Source organism: Anolis carolinensis, chromosome 6 (genome assembly GCF_035594765.1).
Source record: "Anolis carolinensis isolate JA03-04 chromosome 6, rAnoCar3.1.pri, whole genome shotgun sequence".
In the NCBI taxonomy this organism is placed as follows: domain Eukaryota; kingdom Metazoa; phylum Chordata; class Lepidosauria; order Squamata; family Dactyloidae; genus Anolis; species Anolis carolinensis.
The window spans coordinates 50,973,394-50,994,431 of NC_085846.1; the positions used below are offsets into that span (position 1 = coordinate 50,973,394).

The 21,038-nt window shown below is 41.5% G+C and overlaps 2 protein-coding genes across 3 annotated transcripts in view; one reads left to right on the forward strand and one right to left on the reverse strand.

The window, feature by feature from the left end:
* Nucleotides 1-21,038, reverse strand: part of cntnap2 (contactin associated protein 2) — a 924,912-nt gene that overhangs the window by 194,696 nt on the left and 709,178 nt on the right. The gene's annotated exons all lie outside the window — the stretch shown is intronic.
* Nucleotides 11,692-20,097, forward strand: cfap141 (cilia and flagella associated protein 141). The gene is made up of 4 exons (XM_062983964.1): nt 11,692-11,845; nt 14,943-14,983; nt 18,766-18,895; nt 19,546-20,097. Exons 1-4 carry the CDS (start codon nt 11,771-11,773, stop codon nt 19,645-19,647), a joined length of 348 nt encoding a protein of 115 aa, XP_062840034.1. The 5' UTR covers nt 11,692-11,770; the 3' UTR covers nt 19,648-20,097.

A 21,038-nucleotide genomic window follows, 5' to 3' on the forward strand; every position in this document is an offset into this window, starting at 1 on the left:
ATTATGCCTTGGGTCAAGCAGGCATTAACCAGCACCTTCACCCATTCCGCCAGTCCCTCCCATCTGATTTAATAAGCCAGGACAGGCAAGGGTCTAGAGAACAAGTAGTCGGCCTCATTTCTCCCAAGATCTTGTCCACGTCCTCGGGCCAAACTAACTGAAAGGAATCCATTAAACAAGGACAAGCAGATGCCTCAGTTACAATCACAGAGATTGCACTAATATTGACGTCTAAGTTAGAGCAGATCCGAGCGACTTTATCCGCTAAGAACCTAGCAAATTCATCGCAATGAGCTGCCGATTGGTCAGGGATCCCTGGATGGGCAGGGTTTAAAAGTCCCCTGACCACTCGAAACAGCTCTCTTGGGCGGTTCTTTGCGAATGCATTGTTGGCGGCAATGTATGATTTTTCTGCTGCCTTCATTGCTGCGGAATAGACCAGGAGTCCCCAAACATTTTAAACAGGGGACCAGTTCATGGTCCCTCAACCCGTTGGAGGGCCGGACTATAGGTTTTTTTTTTTTTTTTTTAAAAAACTATGAACAAATTCCCATGCACACTGCACATATCTCATTTTGAAGTGAAAAAACAAAACTGCGAACAAATACAGTCTCAATGTTAATCATCATCATCATCATCATCATCATCATCATCATCATCATCATCATAAAAATAGAGGGTTAGAAGAGACCCCTTGGGCCTTTTAGTCCAACCCGCTTCTGCCTTTGTGCACCAAAAGCTTCTGGGAACAAAACTTCCCAGAAGACATCACAGCCCTGTTTCATCATTGCCTCACCACTAGCTACTTTCAGTGGGACACTGGATTTCTATGAACAGAAGGATGGAGTCGCCTTGGGGAGCACTCTCAGCCCAGTAGTAGCAAATTTCTATATGGAATACTTTGAAAAACAGGCCCTAGAAACAGCATCAAAAAAGCCAACTGTTTGGTTCAGATATGTAGATGACACCTTCACAATTTGGAGCCATGGAGAGGAAGTTCCTGGACCATCTTAACAGCATCCACCCAAACATCCAATTCACCATGGAAAAAGAAAAGGAAGGAAAACTGCCATTTCTAGATGATGTTCTGGTCATCCGCAAACCCAATCAACAATTGGGCCACACAGTTTACAGAAAACCTACACACACAGATAGATACCTTCATAAAAACTCCAACCATCACCCAAGTCAAAAAAGGAGCACAATCAAAGCCCTGACAGACCATGCACAAAGAATCTGCAAACCTCACCTCCTCCAAGGTGAACTAAACCATCTAAACTGGGCTCTACAGGCCAATGGATACTCCACCACAGACATCAGAAGAGCTGCAAGGCCAAGAACAAGCCATGACTCTCAAGACAAAGATCCACCCAGAAGAAAGGTGTTCTCACCATACATCAACCACTGACCGCATAGGCAAACTGATAAAGAAGCACAACCTACAAACTATCTACAGACCCACAAAGAAAATCCAACAAATGCTACGGTCAGCGAAGGACAAGAGGGATCCTCTCTCTTCTGCAGGAGTCTACCGGATACCATGCAGCTGTGGACAAGTATATATAGGAACCACCAAACGCAGCGTTCAAACAAGAGTCAAAGAACATGAAAGGCACTGCAGACTAATTCAACCAGAGAAATCAGCCATAGCAGAGCACTTGATGAACCAGCCTGGACACAGGATATTATTTGAGAACACAGAAATGCTGGACCATTCCAACAACTATCATGTCAGACTACACAGAGAAGCCATTGAAATTCACAAGCATATGGACAACTTCAACAGAAAGGAAGAAACTATGAAAATGAACAAAATCTGGCTACCAGTATTAAAAAAACTCTAAAATCAAAACAGTAGATGGGAACCAACACTCTGAGGGCAGAGGACAGCTAATGACTGAACAAAGGATGCCCCCAGGCAAGAGACAAAACCTTTCCAATGCTAATTGGGGAGATTAACTGAAACATTAATGCTGGCTTCCCAGTGACAAAGGACTCTTGCCACACCCTAGACTCTACATAGATATATATTCTTTCCTTTCCTTACTTAATTTATCCATACCTCACAACTTCTGAGGATGCCTGCCATAAATGTGGGTGAAACATCAGGAGAGAATACTTCTGGAACATGGCCACACAGCCCAAAAGACATACAACAACCCTGTGATCCCGGCCATGAAAGCCTTCGACAACAAATTAATTAAATACTAATTAGAATACCCTTATAAACAAGCAAAGCTTTCGAAGGCATGTACCAGGTGAGGGAGGAGGTGGGAAAGGCGTGCACCTTTCCCTCCCTCGTGCTGCATGCACCTTCCTTGGTGGTGGAGGTAGTGCAGGGGCTTCGATAGGCCGCATGTGGCACCTGGGCCTTAGTTTGGGGGCCCCTGCTCTAGACTGTGCTTGATCAGACTCGCTGCGCAGAGTATGCCAACACTGCTCTAGTCTTAGTTTCACTTGCTTCATCACCGCCAGCTCCCTGTTGCACCAGGGGGCTGACTTAGACCTGCGTTGTGAAAGAAGACACTCAGGAGCAATTGTGTCAACTGCCCTGGCCATCTCCGTATTACAGAGATCTGCCAGGGTTTCAACAGAATCACCTACTGAAGTAGCAAGAAAATCCCCAAGAGCCATCAGGAATCCACCAGAATCCATAAGCCTCCTGGGGTGGACCTTCCTAATCAGTCCTCCACCCCTGCAGAGGTTTAGAACCCCAGTGAGTCTAAACCTGACCAGGTAGTGATCGGTCCATGACAAAGGAACTGTGGATAGTTCCTCCACAATACAGTCACCATCATCATCCTGCCCTGAACAGAAGACCAGATCTAATGTGTGTCCAGCACTATGGGTGGGGCCAGATACCATTTGGGACAGACCCATGCTTGTTATGGTGGTCATGAAGTCCTGAGCCACTCCCAACAGGGCAGTCTTGGCATGGATGTTAAAGTCCCCCAGCACTATTAGCCATTGGGACTCAGGCCAGAGACCACCCCGGCTAGCTCAGGCAGGGAGACTGTTGAGCAGCAGTGTTGAGCAGTGGTTGAAGCTTTATTTATGTAGTGGAATGATCTGTTGTCATTTTATGAAATAATATAGAAAATACTATAACAGAACAGTATGTTGTATGAACTCACATTTTAACAGTCTTTGTCAACCAATCAATAGTGTACAAACAATAAAACACTCCAGAAGAATGAAAAACAAAAAAACAGTGTCACTAGCAAAAACAGGCATACTGATATGGCATTGATTTATAGTGAAGACAGGGCACTAGGTGTATTCCACCAGGAAGTTTTCCTGTGCATGCCATATTAAAATACATAGCTCCAAATTATTTCAACTTAGCTTTTTTTTTTTCATGTCAGGAGCAACCGGAGTTGCTTCTGGAGTGAGAGAACTGGCTGTCCGCAAGGACGTTGCCCAGGGGACACCTGGATGTTTTGATGTTTTACCATCCTTGTGGGAGGCTTCTCTCATGTCCCCGCATGGAGCTGGAGCTGATAGAGGGAGCTCATCCGCGCTCTCCCTGGGTGGGATTCGAACCTGGCAGTCTTCAGGTCAGCAACCCAACCTTCGAGTCACAAGGCTTTTATCCCCTAGGCCACTGGAGGCTCCTGACTTAGCTAATAGGCATGTGCAATCCATAAAAAATGGTTCAAAAGTACTTACAAAACTGGGGGCCCTGATGCTTCATTTCTAAAGTGTTTCTAAAGTTTCATTCGTGAAAATTTTGTTACTATAAGACTAGCAAAATTTCATTACTATTTTGTTACAGTAATTGTGCATGCACATTATGCAATAATTACTACAATTGGGGAAATGTCAGGGGCTGCTATCTCATTCATTTTTAAAGCTATTGGGGAGAAACTTGCTACAATGGTAGAACACATTTACCATTCTTTTCCTATCAAGTTTCAGAACGTTTCACTTATCCATGGATTTTTTTTGCGAATTTTCAAAGTTTTTATAAAAAACATTTTTAATAATAAAGAAAACCTGTTCCTACTTTGAAAGTGTTATTTCCTGTTTCATTGTGTGGTCTTTACCTTGAAAGTAGTTTTTCTACTCCAGAAACTTTGTTTTTGTGACAGAAACTTTGTTAAATTGGTGGAGGCTCAACAAAGCAAAATGTGCTATAGGGCACTGTCCCCTGCGTGAAAACAACATTTTTCCAGTGTAATAAACTTTCACCATGTTTATTTTGTTTCACCATGTTTATAACTCAGGAACAGAAATCATAGTACAGACACCATCAAGGGATATCTAGATTGACCCTTTTCTTCTGGGCAGAACAGCACCATCCAAACTTTCCTGACATCCAGTTAATATGCTTCCCTTATTGAGTTGGAAGGGACCCCCATGGCCCATCCATTTAGGTCGTTTTTTTAACCAGTCACAGTTCTTCTCTTTGCAAATTTGATGGCTGATGTTAGGGTGGGAAAAGCCTATCTCTCCTGTCTCCTGATTGGTGCCTTCTGATGCTGATGCAGTCTGGGCAATGTAGTTTAGGGCAGGCATTTGGCTTCTCACTTCCCAAACCACATTTGCGCATATGCATAATTAAATTACTATAATTTGGAAAATTCAGGGGCTCCTATATCCCTCATTTTTAAAGCTAGTGGGTGAAACTTGTTACAATGGTAGAACACATTCACCATTCTTTGCCCATCAAGTTTCATCAATGTTTCACTTATCCATTTATTTTAGGGAATTTTCAAAGTTTTTATAAACAATTTTTTTAAATAACTACAATAGGTAGCTCCTTGAATTTTCTATCAGATGACACAAGATAACAGGGGATCATTCCCCCCCCCAACTTTCAGAAATACTCATTAATCTACTGATTTTAGGGATTTTTTTTTTAAGTTTTGATAAAAACTGACTGTTTAGAGAGGGACAAATCTCTCTCCTCTCCTTGTTGGTCCTTTCTCATTCTGATGGATACTGTGAAATGTAGTTTAGGGAAGAACCTTTTGAATTCTTTGGCATAGGATAGGGCTCCCCCCCAAATTTAAAGGAAACATGGTGGCTGCTCCGCCTCCTCCTCCCTCCTCTGTCAGCCCTGATTGGCTGAGAAGCACGCCAACAGGTTTGGCTTCACCTCTCAGCAGGGCTTGAATGCCCTGTAAATTTTAACTGCATCACAGGCACTTCCAAAGAAATAGATACTTAAGAATTGAAGCCATCAAAAGGTTCAGTTTCTTAATGTTTTCCATGCATCATGTGTGCACGTCAGAATACGTATAGTAAGTATGAAACATATGAAATAAATCCTAGTTACGACAAGATCTGATTTATTTGCACACCTCTAATAGCTAATTGTCCATACTAAACATGAGCACTTTGGAACTGTTTAAAAAGCTGTGCAATCCATGGACTAAATTTGTCTATGCCTTGTCTAAAATGGGTAGACAATTGGTACACAACTTCAGCTTTGCTTCAGTAAAATAAATCTGATGCTTTATCTGTTAAACCATTATTTTAATATATGCTAGATACTATTATTTAGGAGTCATTTCAATTATAGGCAATCCCTGAGTTACAAACATCTGACTTACAAATGAGTCATAGTTAAGAATGAGGTGAGACAGCAGGAAGTGAGAGAAATCTACACTTGGGATGGGAAATTCACTCCCGAAAGAGTTATCAGGGGAAAAAGTGTCTCCACTGAAACTTTATCACCAATATTTGTTTCCACCACAAGCCAAATTCTTCAAAATTCAATTACTACAGGGACAGAAAGTGAGGTAAAACTTTCTGAACAGGAGCACAGACAGCAAAACAAACATCACACGGGTGTTAATCCTTCCCTATGCTATACATAGCTTTTATAAGCTGTGCCCGGCCACGCGTTACTGTGGCTTATGGGAATCATTTGTTGGCCAGATGGAATAGCAGTAAATAGCCTTGCAGCCTCAAAGCCTGGCCGTTTTCTGGAGTAACTGGAGTAGCACCCTCAATCAAAGAGCTGCTTTGAAGCCTGGCTACTTCCATGGTAGAGGAATTATTGTTTGGCCAGCTTGAATTGCACTGAATAGTCTTGCAGCTTCAAAGCTTGACTGCTTTCTACATAGAGCATCCTTGCTAGGCCAGGTTGAATGGGATGGAGTAGCCTCATGGCTTCAAAGCCTGAGGATTTTTCACCTAGGGGAAATCTTGGTTGGCCAGGTTGAAAAGCACTGAATAGCCTTGCTGCTTGCAAGCCTGGTTGCTTTCTACCTTGCGGAATCCTTGGTTGGCCAGTTTGACTAGCAATTTGTAGTCTTGGTGTGGCAGGTATGAATGCTGCAATTTGGCACCTTGATTAGCATTGAATGGCCTTGCAGCTTCAAAGCCTGGCTGCTTCCTGCCTGGGAGAATCCTTTGTTGAGAAGTGTTAGCTGGTCCTGGTTGTTTCCTTTCTTGAATTCCAAATTTCCCTGCCTTCAGAGTGTTGCTATTTATTTACTGTCCTGGTTTTAGAGATTATATTGTTCTGTATTATTATACCACAATAATTATTTCATATTATATTTATAATCTTATATTATCTGCTTAGAAGTGGATTATATGAGACCCCTTCTACACAGGTGTATAAAATCCACACTGAAATGGATTATATGGAAGTGTGGACTCAAGATAATCCAGTTCAAAGCAGATAATATAAGATTATAAATGGGCAATATAGCTGTGTGGAAGGACCTTGATTCTACACTGCCATATAATCCAGTTCAAATCAGATAATCTGTATTTTATAGGCAGTGTGTATCAGAGCTAAGTGCACTCTGCCTGTGCCCTGGGCGCTGTTTTGGCTGAGGAAGTTGCTAGGATATGAAGGGGGCGGGGCCTAAAGGCAGCAGGGGGGCGCGCGCTAAAGGCAGCAGAGCCTACCTTTCTAACTGACATAGGAGGAGAAAGGCTTTTCCTCATCCTCTGTGATTTGGACTATTTTTCTAGGCTTTTTTATTGAAATACATATTTTGGATGACTATGTCTTTTGTGGCCAAATTTGGTGTGATTTGGTTCAGTGGTTTTGTTGTTTACTCCATAGTAAAACGAACATTACATTACATTTACACACACACACACACACACAGACACACACTGTATATTTGACTGGCTACACTTTAAAATGTACCTGTTCAGATTTACATAAAAATTCAACTTAAGAACAAACCTACAGAGCCAATCCTATTCGTAACTTGGGGACCACCTGTATTTCTCTATACTGCAATTCTTTATCTGCTAAACTAGAAAAAGGATGCTGGGAATACCTTAAAGGTTGCATACATGTAATACAATAAAGCTCTATAAATATATAGAATGGTACTGTATTTTCTATATGAAGCTTTTATAAAAAGCATGAAAGGGTTTTGTAACTGTTCATTTTGTAAACTTGCACTATAAAATATAATCTCTTATGATATTTTTCATGGATGGAGAAAAACTACTTCTGTTAGCTGCCATTTTTATATAATTCCTAATTTCCCGGTGAATCTTCAATCATTATTTAGTTTGAAATCTCTGTAAGTATGAATCAGGGATTATTAGTCCTATTTTGGAAATAGAGAACTACCAAATAAATATCTACCGAATAAATTCAAGAAAGAGAGGAAACGTGAATCAAAGCCCCACAGGTTACAAGTTAATGATGCAAGGCTAGCACTTGAGCGAACAAAAGAACACCAGAATTCTACAATACCAAATATTTATGTTCCTCCTGGTTCACTTTCCACGTTCATCATTTTCTCTATCACTCATGAACCACTCCAGTGCTTGAGTAATAGAGAAAAGCACGATAATAAGCAACAGAATGTGTGTTATATCCTGAAAACTAAACTACAAAGATTAAACTTTACTCTCCCCTGTTGGACCCAGTCGTGCCAACATTTATATCCATAGCGAGATGACTCGAGAGGCGTGCCGGGAACTTGCGACCTTACAGCAACAACAAGGCAAAGGACAACTGAAAACAAACCGAAGACCTTTTACTACAATGAATAACACCAGAAAAAGGAAGGCTCCAACAGGAAAAGAAAGGGAAACAGAAGCCCCTGAGAACTAATCTCCCAAACAACCAAGAAAACAACGATACCCTCCCCAAACAACGTAAGATCACAGACCTACTACTAATCAAAAGCCCTGTATGTAAGTCCCAACTTGATTCTTCTACGAACTGTTCTAGGGGTCATTTAGAGGGAATAAACTTCACTCTGGAGTCGGAGGAACTGGGCCTGCCAGAGATGGGCTCAACTGAGCTCTTCATGTCCATTGAAGATAATGTAACAAAGGACAAAGAATATGCTTACAATCAGAGCTGGCCCTAGGTATTTTTCAAGTGTAGGCGAACAGAATTTTGGCACCCCCCCCAAACCAATCACTGAAAAATAAAAGCGTTGGATAAGTGAAAATGTTGGATAATAAGGAGGGATTAAGGAAAAGCCTATTAAACATCAAATTACATTAAGATTTTACAAATTAAGCACCAAAACATCATGTTTTACAAGAAATCAACAGAAAAAGCAGTCTCAACTGCTCCCCCGTATCTTTTGCGCCTCAAGCGACCACTTAATTCGCCTCATTGTTGGACCGGCTCTGCTTACAATCTAATGGTTAACCATTGCACATTAACTTCAGAGACATTATTTGCTTTATTTGAATGGATCCAGGCAATTAACAGATCCATAGAAGAACGATTATGTATCTGTGCCACCCCTGAAGTCGAAAACTTGAACCACACTTTGCATAATTGTAATCTATATGAAAAAAAGAAAGGAAACAATACTTATGGACTTTTATTTGTAATAAAACAAGCTGGGATATTGCGGCCAAAACTTCGTTTTTGTTGGCCGGCTATAACCCCACTCTGTCAACAAAAGTGGCCCTGTATTTGTTTAAAGCTGCTAAAAGGAGATTGGAGTACATAAATCAGATTGGGGTGCAGTGTATGGGAGACGGGGATAGTTGATGTATAGATCTATAGTTAAGCTACCTTGGGACCAAGAAGACAAATACGTATATATCTGTATTTTATTTTAAGTGAACTAGATGTATGTTGTATATTGTGTTTGTAGTGTCTGTTCTTGATAAGGCCAACTGGCTAATCAATAAATTGTTGTTGTCGTCGTTGTTATATCCATTACTGGTATGTAATGGGAGCCATTGGGCTCTGTGGCTGAAGGTTAAAAATACCGTTGGTCAACGGGGGGAAAAGGAACATGTGAAGAGGTCCATTGAGAGGGGAAAGCATGGGTGACCATCCCTTTAAGGAAGACAATTGCCCCATTTGAAGTTCTGCCTCCCCACCAGACTTGGACATGAAAACTTAAGAGCTGGCAATACATTTGTTTGCATCTTACATTTGTCACAAGATCAGTATTAGTTTTTTTTAATCGGGAGAAAAAAGTAGGAGACTGACACCAGTTTAAAACCAATTTTCCATTGAATCCTTTGGTTTTGCCCCAAACCCCATAGGATACAACCGACAGTGCTCCAGGTTAGAACCATTACTTTTCACGGGATCCTATTATTCCTCATCAAACCCCATAGGGTACAAGAGGCAGTGATTCAGGTTAAAACCATTGCTTTCTATGGGGTCCTATTCTTCCGCATCAAACCCCATAGGGTATAAGAGGCAGTGATTCGGGTAAAAAAAATTGCTTTCCACATGATCTCTTATGCACCAAACTCCATAGGGTCCAAGAGGCAGTGATCCAGGTTAAAACCATTGCTTTCCATGGGATCCAATGATTCTGCATCAAAGCCGATAGGATACAAGAGACAATGATCCAGGTTAAAACCACTTCTTTCTATGGGATTCTATGGTTCTGCACCAAGCCCCATGGGGTACAACAGACTGCTGATGGTTGGACAATGAAACAGGATGGGAAACAACTTCCGCAACAGTCACAACTGCCCTAACAAACTTTCCCAAGAGTTTTGACCCAAAAGACACACCCATCTTATATTGTTTCTTCCATCACACCTATGCAAAACATTTCTGTTTACTTTGCCATTTAGCCTCACTACTGTATTTTTGTTATAAACAAATGTATAAGAATGGTTGGTCACAGCCGGGCTGTGGCGCAGGCTGGTGAGCAGTCTGCTGCAATAAATCACTCTGACCATGAGGTCATGAGTTTGAGGCCAGCCCGTGGCGGGGTGAGCACCCATCAATTAAAAAATAAAAAATAGCCCCTGCTTGTTGCTGACCTAGCAACCCGAAAGATAATTGCATCTATCAAGTAGGAAATAAGGTACCACTTATAAAGGGGAGAGGCTAATTTAACTAATTTACAACGTTGGAATGAGGAAGTGCCGTCACAGTGGATGATGAAGCAGCTGCTTCCCCCTGTGGCTAGAATCGAACATCCTCTCAGGAGAAGGTTAAATTGCCTCTGCATCTGTCTGCCTCTGTCTCAGTTCTATGTGTATATGGGCATTGAATGTTTGCCCTTTATGTATATAATGTGATCCGCCCTGAGTCCCCTTCGGGGTGAGAAGGGCGGAATATAAATACTGTAAATAAATAAATAAATAAATAAATAAATAAATAAATAAAAACTGATTAAGTTATCAACATTTAGTCAGCTAAAACAATTATTGTAGGTAACTATTTTTAAAGTGGCTACCACTGCCAGAAAGAAGAAAATTTAGATCCCCCCCCCCCCCAAAAAAAATGTTAGTTGATCTCTAAATTTAGTCCCTAAAGTGCAGGATTGTATTGTCATGTGATATCACTATGACACATTCTGGTTGCATTTCTTCAGTATTCAGGTAAATAATTTAAGAGTTATATGTATTAGGTAGGAGCCCCGGTGGAGAAGTGTGTTAAAGCACTGAGCTGGGGACCTAAAGGTCCCAGGTTCAAACCCCGGGAGCGGCGTGAGCGGCCGCTGTTAGCTCCAGTTCCTGCCAACCTAGCAGTTCGAAAACATGCCAATGTGAGTAGATCAATAGGTACCGCTCCGGCGGGAAGGTAACGGCGCTCCATGCAGTCATGCCGGCCACATGACCTTGGAGGTGTCTACGGACAACGCCGGCTCTTCAACTTAGAAATGGAGATGAGCACCAACCCCCAGAGTTAGACATGACTGGACTTAATGTCAGGGGAAACCTTTACCTTTACATGTATTAGAAGCCCCGGTGGCGAAGTGTGTTAAAGTGCTGAGCTGCTGAACTTGCAGACCAAAAGGTCCCAGGTTCAAACCCTGGGAACGGCGTGAGCAGCCACTGTTAGCTCCAGTTCCTGCCAACCTAGAAGTTCAAAAACATGCCAATGTGAGTAGATCAATAGGTACCGCTGCGGCAGGAAAGTAACGGTGCTCCATGCAGTCATGCTGGCCACATGACCTTGGAGGTGTCTATGGACAACGTCGACTCTTCGGCTTAGAAATAGAGATGAGCACTAACCCCCAGAGTCAGACATGACTGGACTTAACGTCAGGGGAAACCTTTACCTTTATGTATTAGGAAAATAAAAGATGAAGAAATAACTGAGGTATAATCAGAGTATGAAATAGCTATATTTCTGTAGTATTTTCCCCTTCAGAGACAATTTATGCCTTCATCTGAACAGTCTGTCTGGAAAAGAAATCATGGAAATAAATGCAAGCCTGTTTTTCCTTCTCCTGGCTTAAGCAATACCAGCCAACCAATCAAAATCTTTGTCTTTGCCAGGTCTGAATGCATGACCTGTTTGTTCCCTTGGCAACCACAGAAACAAATTGTAGAAAATCAGGGAGCAGAGCTCAACTATTGGTTTCCCAAGCTTATCTGCTACTCAAGCACAATGGAACCCAATAAAGGGAAAAAAATGTCACCAAGCCACAACGCCACGTATGAACAGATACTGAAAGAAGAAGAGGTAGTTATTTGGGGTTGTGCTGAGAAAAACTGACAGATTGATATAGCGGATGTATCAACTAAGTATACAGAAGCTTGAGTCTGAGGTTTAGATGCAATATAGCGAGGTAAAAAGAGTAATCAGTTTTCTCTAAGCATATAACATTGCTGCTATTACGTGAAGGATAATTTGTTGACCACCTATGAAAATGAGTTACACAGTGTAAGCTGTTTAATTCATCTTGATTACTTCACAGACTAAAAACCTTCCTTTGGGGCTGTATTCCATGATTTTATTTGGGTTGAACAGTTTGTTTTTACTAGATATTTTTCATTTGCCATTGAAATCCACAAGCATGTAGACCAGGGGTCCCCAAACTTTTTAAACAGGGGGCCAGTTCTTTCAGACCGTTGGAGGGCCGGACTATAGTTGGCCACTGAGCAATAATAAATAAATAAATAAATAAATAATAATAACAACAACAACAATAATAAAAAAGAGGGTTGGAAGAGACCCTTTGGGCCATTGAGTCCAATCCCCTTCTGCCTTTGTGCACCGAAAGCACAAGCAAAACACCCCTGACAGATGGCCACCCAGCCTCAATGTTAATAATAATAGTAATAATAATAATAATAATAATAAAGAGGGTTGGAAGAAACCCCGTGGGCCATTTAGTCAAACCCCCTTCTGCCTTTGTGCACCAAACGCACAAGCAAAGCACCCCTGACAGATGGCCACCCAGCCTCAATGTTCTTAATAATAATAATAAGAAGAAGAAGAAGAAAAAGAAGAAGAATGGTTGTAAGAGAACAAGAGACCCCTTGGGTCATTTAGCCCAACCCCCTTCTGCCCTTGTGCCGTGGGGGCCAGATAAATGGCTTCGATGGGCCACATCCGGCCCCCGGGCCTTAGTTTGGGGACCCTTGATGTAGACAGTTTCAACTGAGAGGAGGAAACCATTAAAATAATACTACCAGTATTAAAAAAAACTCTAAAATCAAGACAGTAAATGAAGAAAAACACTCAGAAAACAGGGGAATTCCAGACAGGAAACAATCAGGGCCAGCTAAAACCTCCCAACAAAGGTTTCCCCCAGGCAGGAAGCAGCCAGGCTTTGAAGCTGCAAGGCCAATCAAGGTGGCCATTTGCAACATTCACACTTGCCTCAAACAGACAAGAGTTCTTTCCCCCACCCTGGACATTCCATAGATATATAAAAGCCTACTTCCAACAGACCTCACAACCTCTGAGAATACCTGCTATAGATGTGGGTGAAACATCAGAAGAGAATGCTTCTAGACCATGGCCATACAGCCCGGAAAACTCACAGCAACCCAGTGATTTTGGTCATGACAACCTTCGACAACATATATTTTTTTTATTTTTAATCGTTACTATCTTACTTCAAGCTACTGGAAATGCTGGGCTACAAACAGAATTGATTACATAAGGGATACTTCTTAGAGAGGCATGGAACACTTTTGAGAAATATTTAATATCAATTGTTTGATTTAAAATGAATTTCTAAAAGTTTTAGTATAAATCTTATTGAAGTTATTTTGCTCAAACTTTCCACAGGGAAAGTACAATGCTATACATATTATCTAATCAGAAGTCCCACTGTATACAATGAAGCGTACTTGACACTCAAAATGCATCCTGAATTTCACTTTAGGTGTAAAGTAGCCACTCCAAGATGCCTGTACACTGCTCCAGAGGAAGTTAACTCAAGTTAATTAATAGATTATTCAAACTTTTAATTTTACTGGAATTTCTAGAGATGCTTCATCAAATACTTCATGACAAAAGCACATCTCACTTTGACAACTCTATATTATTATTAAAAGCAGTATCCAAGTTATGAATAAGAAAGGTTCTGTAGGTTTGTGCTTAAGTTGAATTTGTATGTAAGTCGGAATAGGTAAATTTTAAAGTGTGTGTATGTGTGTATGTACATATACATATACATACACACACACATACAGTATATACAGTATATACAGTATGTATATAAAATCTATGGATTGCAAAGGGAAAGGTAAACACCCTGTGCTGGTACAGCTGTACCAGAACCTTCTATTTTATTTTCTTGCTGCAAATGTTTGCAGCCATAGGACAGGCCACCTGTCAATCACCATTAAGTTTGGTTCCGCCCCCTGTTCAGGGCTCTGGGAGGCAAGGAGCCATTTTTAAGTTAGTCTCTCTTGGGAAGTTCAGCTGTAGGACATAGACCAGCTCGTCCCGTAAAAGGCTTCCTATTTCAAGAATACCAGGGATAAAGACCACCGGGGATAAAGAACACCAGGGTTAAAGTATACCAGGGATATTGACCGTCCCAGGATACAGAACAACAGCACAGAAACATCTGAAAGCCTCAGCTGGTAGGTCCACTCAACAACCAGACACACTTGGGAGTTGGCAGTGGGTCCCAGACCAGCTAGGCCCTGATAATAGATAGCCTGGGAGGGGTTATAAGAGGGTTTTCACCTATTTGTTTGTCAATAAAGACTTTGTTATTTCTTTAAAGACTTCAAGGCCATCTTTTCAGGAAAATTCCTCAACGACCCTTCTTTAGGCCCCTGGCTTCCCGCTGGGCGTAAAGCGTACGTCCTACATAACAGACAGTCAGTCACAGGCCCAGCGCGTGACAGAACACACCCCCTGTGGTGTTTGTGCTGTTCTCCTCACTTTCTGTCCCTGTGACACTTAGATTTTGAAAAATTTGGCTTGTTGCAATGAAGCTTCAGTTCAGACACCTTTTCCCCATGATAACTCGTCCAGGAGTGAATTTTCCTTCCTTAGGATGAATTTCTCTCACTTCCTGTTTTGTGTTCTTGACTATGAGTCATTTGTAAGTCAGATGTTTGTAACTTGGGGACTGCCTGCATTTGCTATTTTATGTTGTTTCCTTGTAAACATATAGAATAAACAGAGCCATGCATTCCTGGACATACGATTTTATTCTAAAAGCTGACTGGAAATAAAGGAGTGAAAAGTTAGTAATGTTTACGACATTATACAAACAAATGTTACGAGAAAATGTCTGTTTCTTCCATTGGGACCAGGATACAAGCTTGACCATTTGATTTTATATTAACATTATTTTATTCCATTTCAGATGTTAGAGAAAATTCATGAGTTTACTAGAGTGCTCAAAAGGTAATTGGATTTCAACACCCCCCTCCCAACACACCTTAGCAACTAGAATCTCTTTTTTGGTATAGAAATAACATAGTAGAAAGCCTCTTGAATAGAATGTGGTGATACCCTGTTGAAAAAAGAGATAGGAAAAAATCGTACATTGATGACAAACATTAAAATATTCTAAACCAGGGGTCCGATTTAAGTCAGCTGCTGTGCTAGTTTTGAAACTGCAACATAACATTGTCATGCAATTTCAGCATCTGCGCAAACTGCAGGTTTGGGTACCTGGCATGTTAAGCTTTCCAGAAATCTCAACACAAATGGCCCACTTATATACAAAAATAGAAAATAAATAAGTTCAGCTAATAATTTGACTGTTAAACTTATTATACTGTTAACATTCACAGTAATCACAAACAATATTGTATGAGTTTTGTACAATCTAATTCTTAATCATCTCCACACAGTAGTTCATGAGGCAGTGGCAGCATGAGGCACAGTGTAAGAAAAGAAAGCAATACATACTAAAAGTCAGCTTGGGTTTCTCAAAAACAAGTTATGCCACATTAATCTTATCTCTTTTTTTTGATAGAATTACAAGCTATGCTGTGAGTGTAGCATATCTTTATTTTAGGAAGAACTTCAACAAGGTCCCCCATGATATCCTTGCAAATAAGTTAGTAAAATATGAGCTGGAGTAGGGCTTCTTAATCTTTTTCCATTCACGACTCCTTTTTGCTCAATAAATGTTTACATGACCCCAGATATATAGGTATATAAAATAGGTATAAAAATCAAACATTTCCTGATAATAAACCTTCATTTGGAAGGCTTGCTGAACAGGCTGATTTTCCTTTTTGTGGAGTACAGCTGAAACCTAAATGAAAATAGACGAGACACTATGCTTGTTGATAGATGCTACATGAGGAAATATGCTATATAGGAGAGTTCTCACAAAGTTTCTGCACTTTCATGTTTTCATTGGAATCGGTGAGGGTAGGAGTAGTAGTAATTGGTTGTGTCTGAGAGTGTCATGTGACTAGTCTGTCTGACAAGCTGGCTGACCTTACAGTTTAGTGTAAGAGTTGTCATGCTGTGGTGAAGATGGCTGTGAAACTTAAATTGCACTAAAGAAGCACAACATTCTGTGCTGGGAGTACAAATTCATTTCTGCATGTATGCTCGGTATAGGGATAAAGTTATCTCTCGTAAAGTCTGTGAGTGGATTGAAATGTTCTAAAATGCCTGTACTGGTGTGACAGATGCAGAGCACTCTGGATGTCCAGCTATAGGTATGACCACAAGGAATAAAGAAAGAAAACTGGAATTGATTTGCGAAGAATAACAGTCGAAGAGGTTGCAGGAAACCTGAATGTGAGTGTTGGATCTGCCTATACCCTGATTCCGAATGGTCTTACATTCAGTAAAGTGTGGGCCAGATGGATGTCTAAGCTATTGATAGAGGAGTATAAGTGCAAGTCCCTAGATGTTTGTTCCCAACATTTGGCTCATTATTGTGAAGAAGATGACAATTTTCTGCCGCGTAAATGCTGATGAACTGTGAGTTCACCATTATGAGTCCAAAAGCAAGTGGCAGAATATGCAATAGAAGCATCCATCATCTCAAGTGTTGGAAGAAAGGTTGATGTTGACTGTCTTCTGGGACTCTTGTGGATATGCTCCAGATAGAATGGAAACTAGCAATCCGCTCTAAAAGAAGAGAAAATGTGTCAAAAGGAACTGTATCGTTGCACAACAGTGCTCATGCCCACACTGCAGCCCACACATTGGAAACCCCCAGACAATTGGAGTTGGAGGTTATGGAACACCCAGCTTATACTCCTGATTTAGCGCCATCTGATTTCCATCTTTTTGGACCACTCAAAGAAGCTTTAAGGAGGATTCTTATGTGATGATGATGTGAAAGCATGAGTGCATCTGTGGCTACTAGACTTGTGCACAGAGCCATTTTAGCTATTTTACTTTGGCCAAACCGGCTTCTTCGGATCCACCAGGTGGCCATAATGATGAGGGCCCAGCCATCACGTTTTCTCATCTCTAATGGGATCATTACAGTTTACCTGTCCGAATGTATCTTCCTCTATGAGCCATCTCAGTGATTAAGATAATCTGGGGAGGCCCTGCTCTCAGTCCTGACTGCCTTGCAAGCGTTGCTGGCAGGAACAAGAGACAGGGCCTTCTCAGTGGTGGCCCCTTGGCTGTGGAACTCTCTCCCCAGCAACGTTAGATCAGCCCTGGATGATGTGAGTTTAATATTGAATGTAATGTTTTTAAATGTTTAATTTAAAATTTAATTGTTTTAAAGTATTTGTATGTATTTTAAGGCATCTAATGGTTGCCATATGTAAGCCGCCTTGAGTCCCCTTTGGGGTAAAGAAAGGCGGGTTAGAAATAAAGTAAATAAATAAAAAAATAATCATGGCTCCTCCTCCCCTATTCGGCATCAGAGTCCCGTCCTGGCTTCAGTATATTTAGTGAGAATGGATATGGGGGACTACCGGTATTGGCCTAACTGTTCAGCCAAAATGCACTAACCTAGTGACTACGTGTTTAACCAAAACAATTTTTTGCTGATGGCATTAAAAAGTTGGTATGACTCTGGGAAAAATGCATTGCAAAGGAAGGTCAATATGTAGAATGGTGATGTAATTTGTTTTTGAACATTTTAATAAATAGAGTTAAAAAAAACAGAAACTTTTAAAGACCATGTAGGGAGAGCATGCCTATGCCTCCACTGTGGCTATGATAGAAGAGTGAACATATCCTTTGAGTTCCAACCCTAAGGCAATGTATTTATGCTTCAGCTATTGGGGGAAAAAATAATTATAAGCAGTTGGTCCATCTCTGGAGTTTTAAAAGCAAAGGCTGGATAGACATCTGTTGGGGGGTGCTTTGACTATGTGTTCCTCCATGGCAGGGGGCTAGATTGGATGACGTGTAGTCTCTTCCAACTCTATGATTTGCAAGTACAATAGAGTCTCACTTATCCGACATAAACTGGCAGACAGAATGTTGGATAAGCGAAACTGCCAGATAACAAGGTGGGTGCTCGCTCACCCACCATCCTCCTCGCTCACTCACTCACCAGGCCAGGTGCTGGCAGTGGTGACAGCAGCACCAGGACCCAACCTGGTGAGTAAGCGAGTGAGTGAGGGAGGGAGGGAAGGAGGGCCTTTGCCACCCTCCTTCACACGCCCTCCCTTCGGCCCTCACTCACTCACCAGGCTGGGTTCCGGCAGCACCGGGACCCAGCCTAGTGAGTGAGCAAGCAAGTGAGGGAGGGAGGAAGTGAGGGAGGAAGGAAGGGAGGGAGGGCCATTGCTGCCCTCCTTCACTCGCCTGCCCTCCATCCCTTGCTCCTTCACCAGGCTGGGTCCTGGAAGCACTGGGATCTGGCCTAGTGAAAGAGCGAGCAAGTGAGGGAGGGCCTTTGCTGCCCTCCTTCACTCACCCTCCTTCTGTCCCTCGCTCCTTCACTAGGCCGGGTTCCGACAGCACTGGGACCCGGCCTGGTGAATGAGCAAGTAAGCAAGGAAGGGAAGGCCTTTGCTGCCCACCTTCACTCGCTTGCCCTCCGTCCCTTGCTCACTCACCAGGCCGGGTCCCGGCAGCACTGGGACCTGGCCTGGTGAGTGAGCGAGTGAGGGAGGGAGGAAGGAAGGGAAGATGGCCCCAGGTGTCAGGGTGTCTGATTAGTCGAAGTCGGATAAGCGGGACTCTATTGCAGTTACTTCCAAGTACTGGCCCTTTGTTTCATTACACTATTGTTTCTGCAGCTGGGACCGTGGCCGCCGCATGAACCTCCAACTGCAAGCACAGGAGCAGAGGTGTTTAGAAAGAGCCAGGAAAAGGCAACAGGCAGAAAAAAAAGAAGAAGTATACTTTGCTGATAAGCAACTGATAATGGTAAGGTCTGGAGCTAAGGGCAACCTTTCCTTCCCCCTTTTATGGAGTTGCAGTGGACAAAAATCCTATCAAAACAAGAGGACTACTATTCAATGCATAGAAAACAATTCTTCCCAGTCACACCCATCCCACCACAATATCACAGTATCAAAAACACAATATCATGTTTGTGACCTTTCCTTACAATTAATATTGTATGATATAGTAACACTTATGTTCATATTCAGAGTTCATGAACTCTGATGAGAATTTTTTAAAGGGTTTTTGCTATGCATTAATAATGGCAATTCACTTTCCTTGCAGTTTGTACATAGATGCCTGCCACCATAGAAAAAGATCCCTCATTGACTGGTTTGTGAAATAACATACAAACTAACATTTAGTGGTGCTTCTTGCTATATGTTTAATACACTAGCTGGTCTCTTTTCCCTTCCTATCTGCTCCTTCCCCCATCCACATATTCTGTTTTGGCAAAAGGATTCCACCAACTCAATGGCGGGGGACCGAAAGCAAGTATAGTCAATTTCTCTTCCCAAGACTGCAGTCATTGTAGGCATTCATATTTACAGGCATGAATACTGGATTGTGTAATGTCAGGACATAGAGTGATGGGATAATGGTGGTGCTAATGACATTTTCAAATCTGGCAGATTCGGCGAGCAGCGTTACGTCATCTCCTAAGTACTGAGCATCTGCAATATCAACTGGAATTGAACCACTTGGGCAAGTCATTCTATGCAGAGCGACTGTAAGAATTAGGCTCCTACAGGCCTAAAGGCCCAGACCATAATAAAGACAGCTGCTTTAGTATAGTACTTCCTACATAAAGATTACCTATTCTCAGTATATAAATATCAAATGAAAACACTACAGAGAAAATTTAAGACTTTTTTTTGCTTAAGTAGAAAATTACTCTGAAAGTTGATATTGTTTTCAAAACAGTTAAATACAACGTAGTGGCAGATCAATAAAATACAGGCCAAAATCAACATATAGTGCAAATGCAGTACATAAAGCATTAAATCATATAGATTTCAGTTCAAAAACACTTAAGAAAACGTTTTGTTTTTTCACTAGAATAAGCGATCCTTCAAAATGCCAAACTGAATTGAGTATTGGTGTTGGGCTGGAAAACTGGTCAAATCTCAATAAAATATAAAAAAGAAATTAAGATACTGAATAAAATCCAACCATGTTTTACACAGCATTGTGCTTATAAATTATAGAACAATTTATTATATAGTTCAATGTTGCAAATTTCTATCTAAATAAATTTGTGCATGCCCGTTCAATTAAAATTAATCAAGCATAGTCTATAATACAATACAAATGATAACAGAGGAGGTAAAAATTGCCTAAAACCAATTTGCTAAAGTTTGAAAATGCTTTTAAAATGTTATAAAGAAAACATTCTAAACACGATGTCTAATGCACAAAGCATGGGACCTTGAGCCCTTAATACAACAAAGCAAATCAATATAATTGGCATCACTGAAACCTGGTGGGACAAGTCTCTAAATTGGAATGTAGTAATAGATGGGCATAGTCTATTTTGGAAAAATAGACAAGACAGTAGAGGAGGAGCAGCATTGTATAAAGGATGTTTACTAGGCATGGGCAAATTTATCAGAATCATCGTTAATCGTAATAAAATCATATCTATTTTGGGTTCTGAATGGGGTTCTGAGGTGGTTTGGCGCTTCAAATTTAACCTTCCAATTCGAAGCGTTGGCGCTCATGCCTCAGAATACCTTTGAATAACCTTTGGATATATGAGAAAGTGTTTTAATTCAACAAACCTGTTGCTATCCAGGAGAGAAATCCCCCTTCCTGTCCTGGTTGGTTTCTATGTGGCCTATGGGGCTCTTAAACCCATTGCTATCCAGGAGAGAAATCCCCCTTCCCGTCCTGGTTGCAGAAGCGGTGGGAGCCTGGTTTGCAAAGGGCATTGGTGGCTATACAGGAGAAAAATCCCTCTTCCAGTCCTGGTTGCAGAAGTGGAGGGAGTTTGGCTTGCAAAGGGCATTGGTGGCTATCCAGGAGAGAAATCTCCCTTCCCGTCCTGGTTGCAGCAGCGGACGAAGCCTGATTTGCAAAGGGCATTGGTGGCTACTGCTTCGCCTCTGCAGGATCTCCCTTGCAA

Excerpts from the sequence above, each read along its gene's own strand:
- cfap141 (XM_062983964.1), top strand. The coding sequence starts at position 11,771 with ATGGAACCCAATAAAGGGAAAAAAATGTCACCAAGCCACAACGCCACG. Across the intron at positions 11,846-14,942 it reads AGATACTGAAAGAAGAAGAG|ATGTTAGAGAAAATTCATGA; the intron begins GTAGTTATTTGG and ends ATTCCATTTCAG. Across the intron at positions 14,984-18,765 it reads TTTACTAGAGTGCTCAAAAG|CTGGGACCGTGGCCGCCGCA; the intron begins GTAATTGGATTT and ends TTGTTTCTGCAG.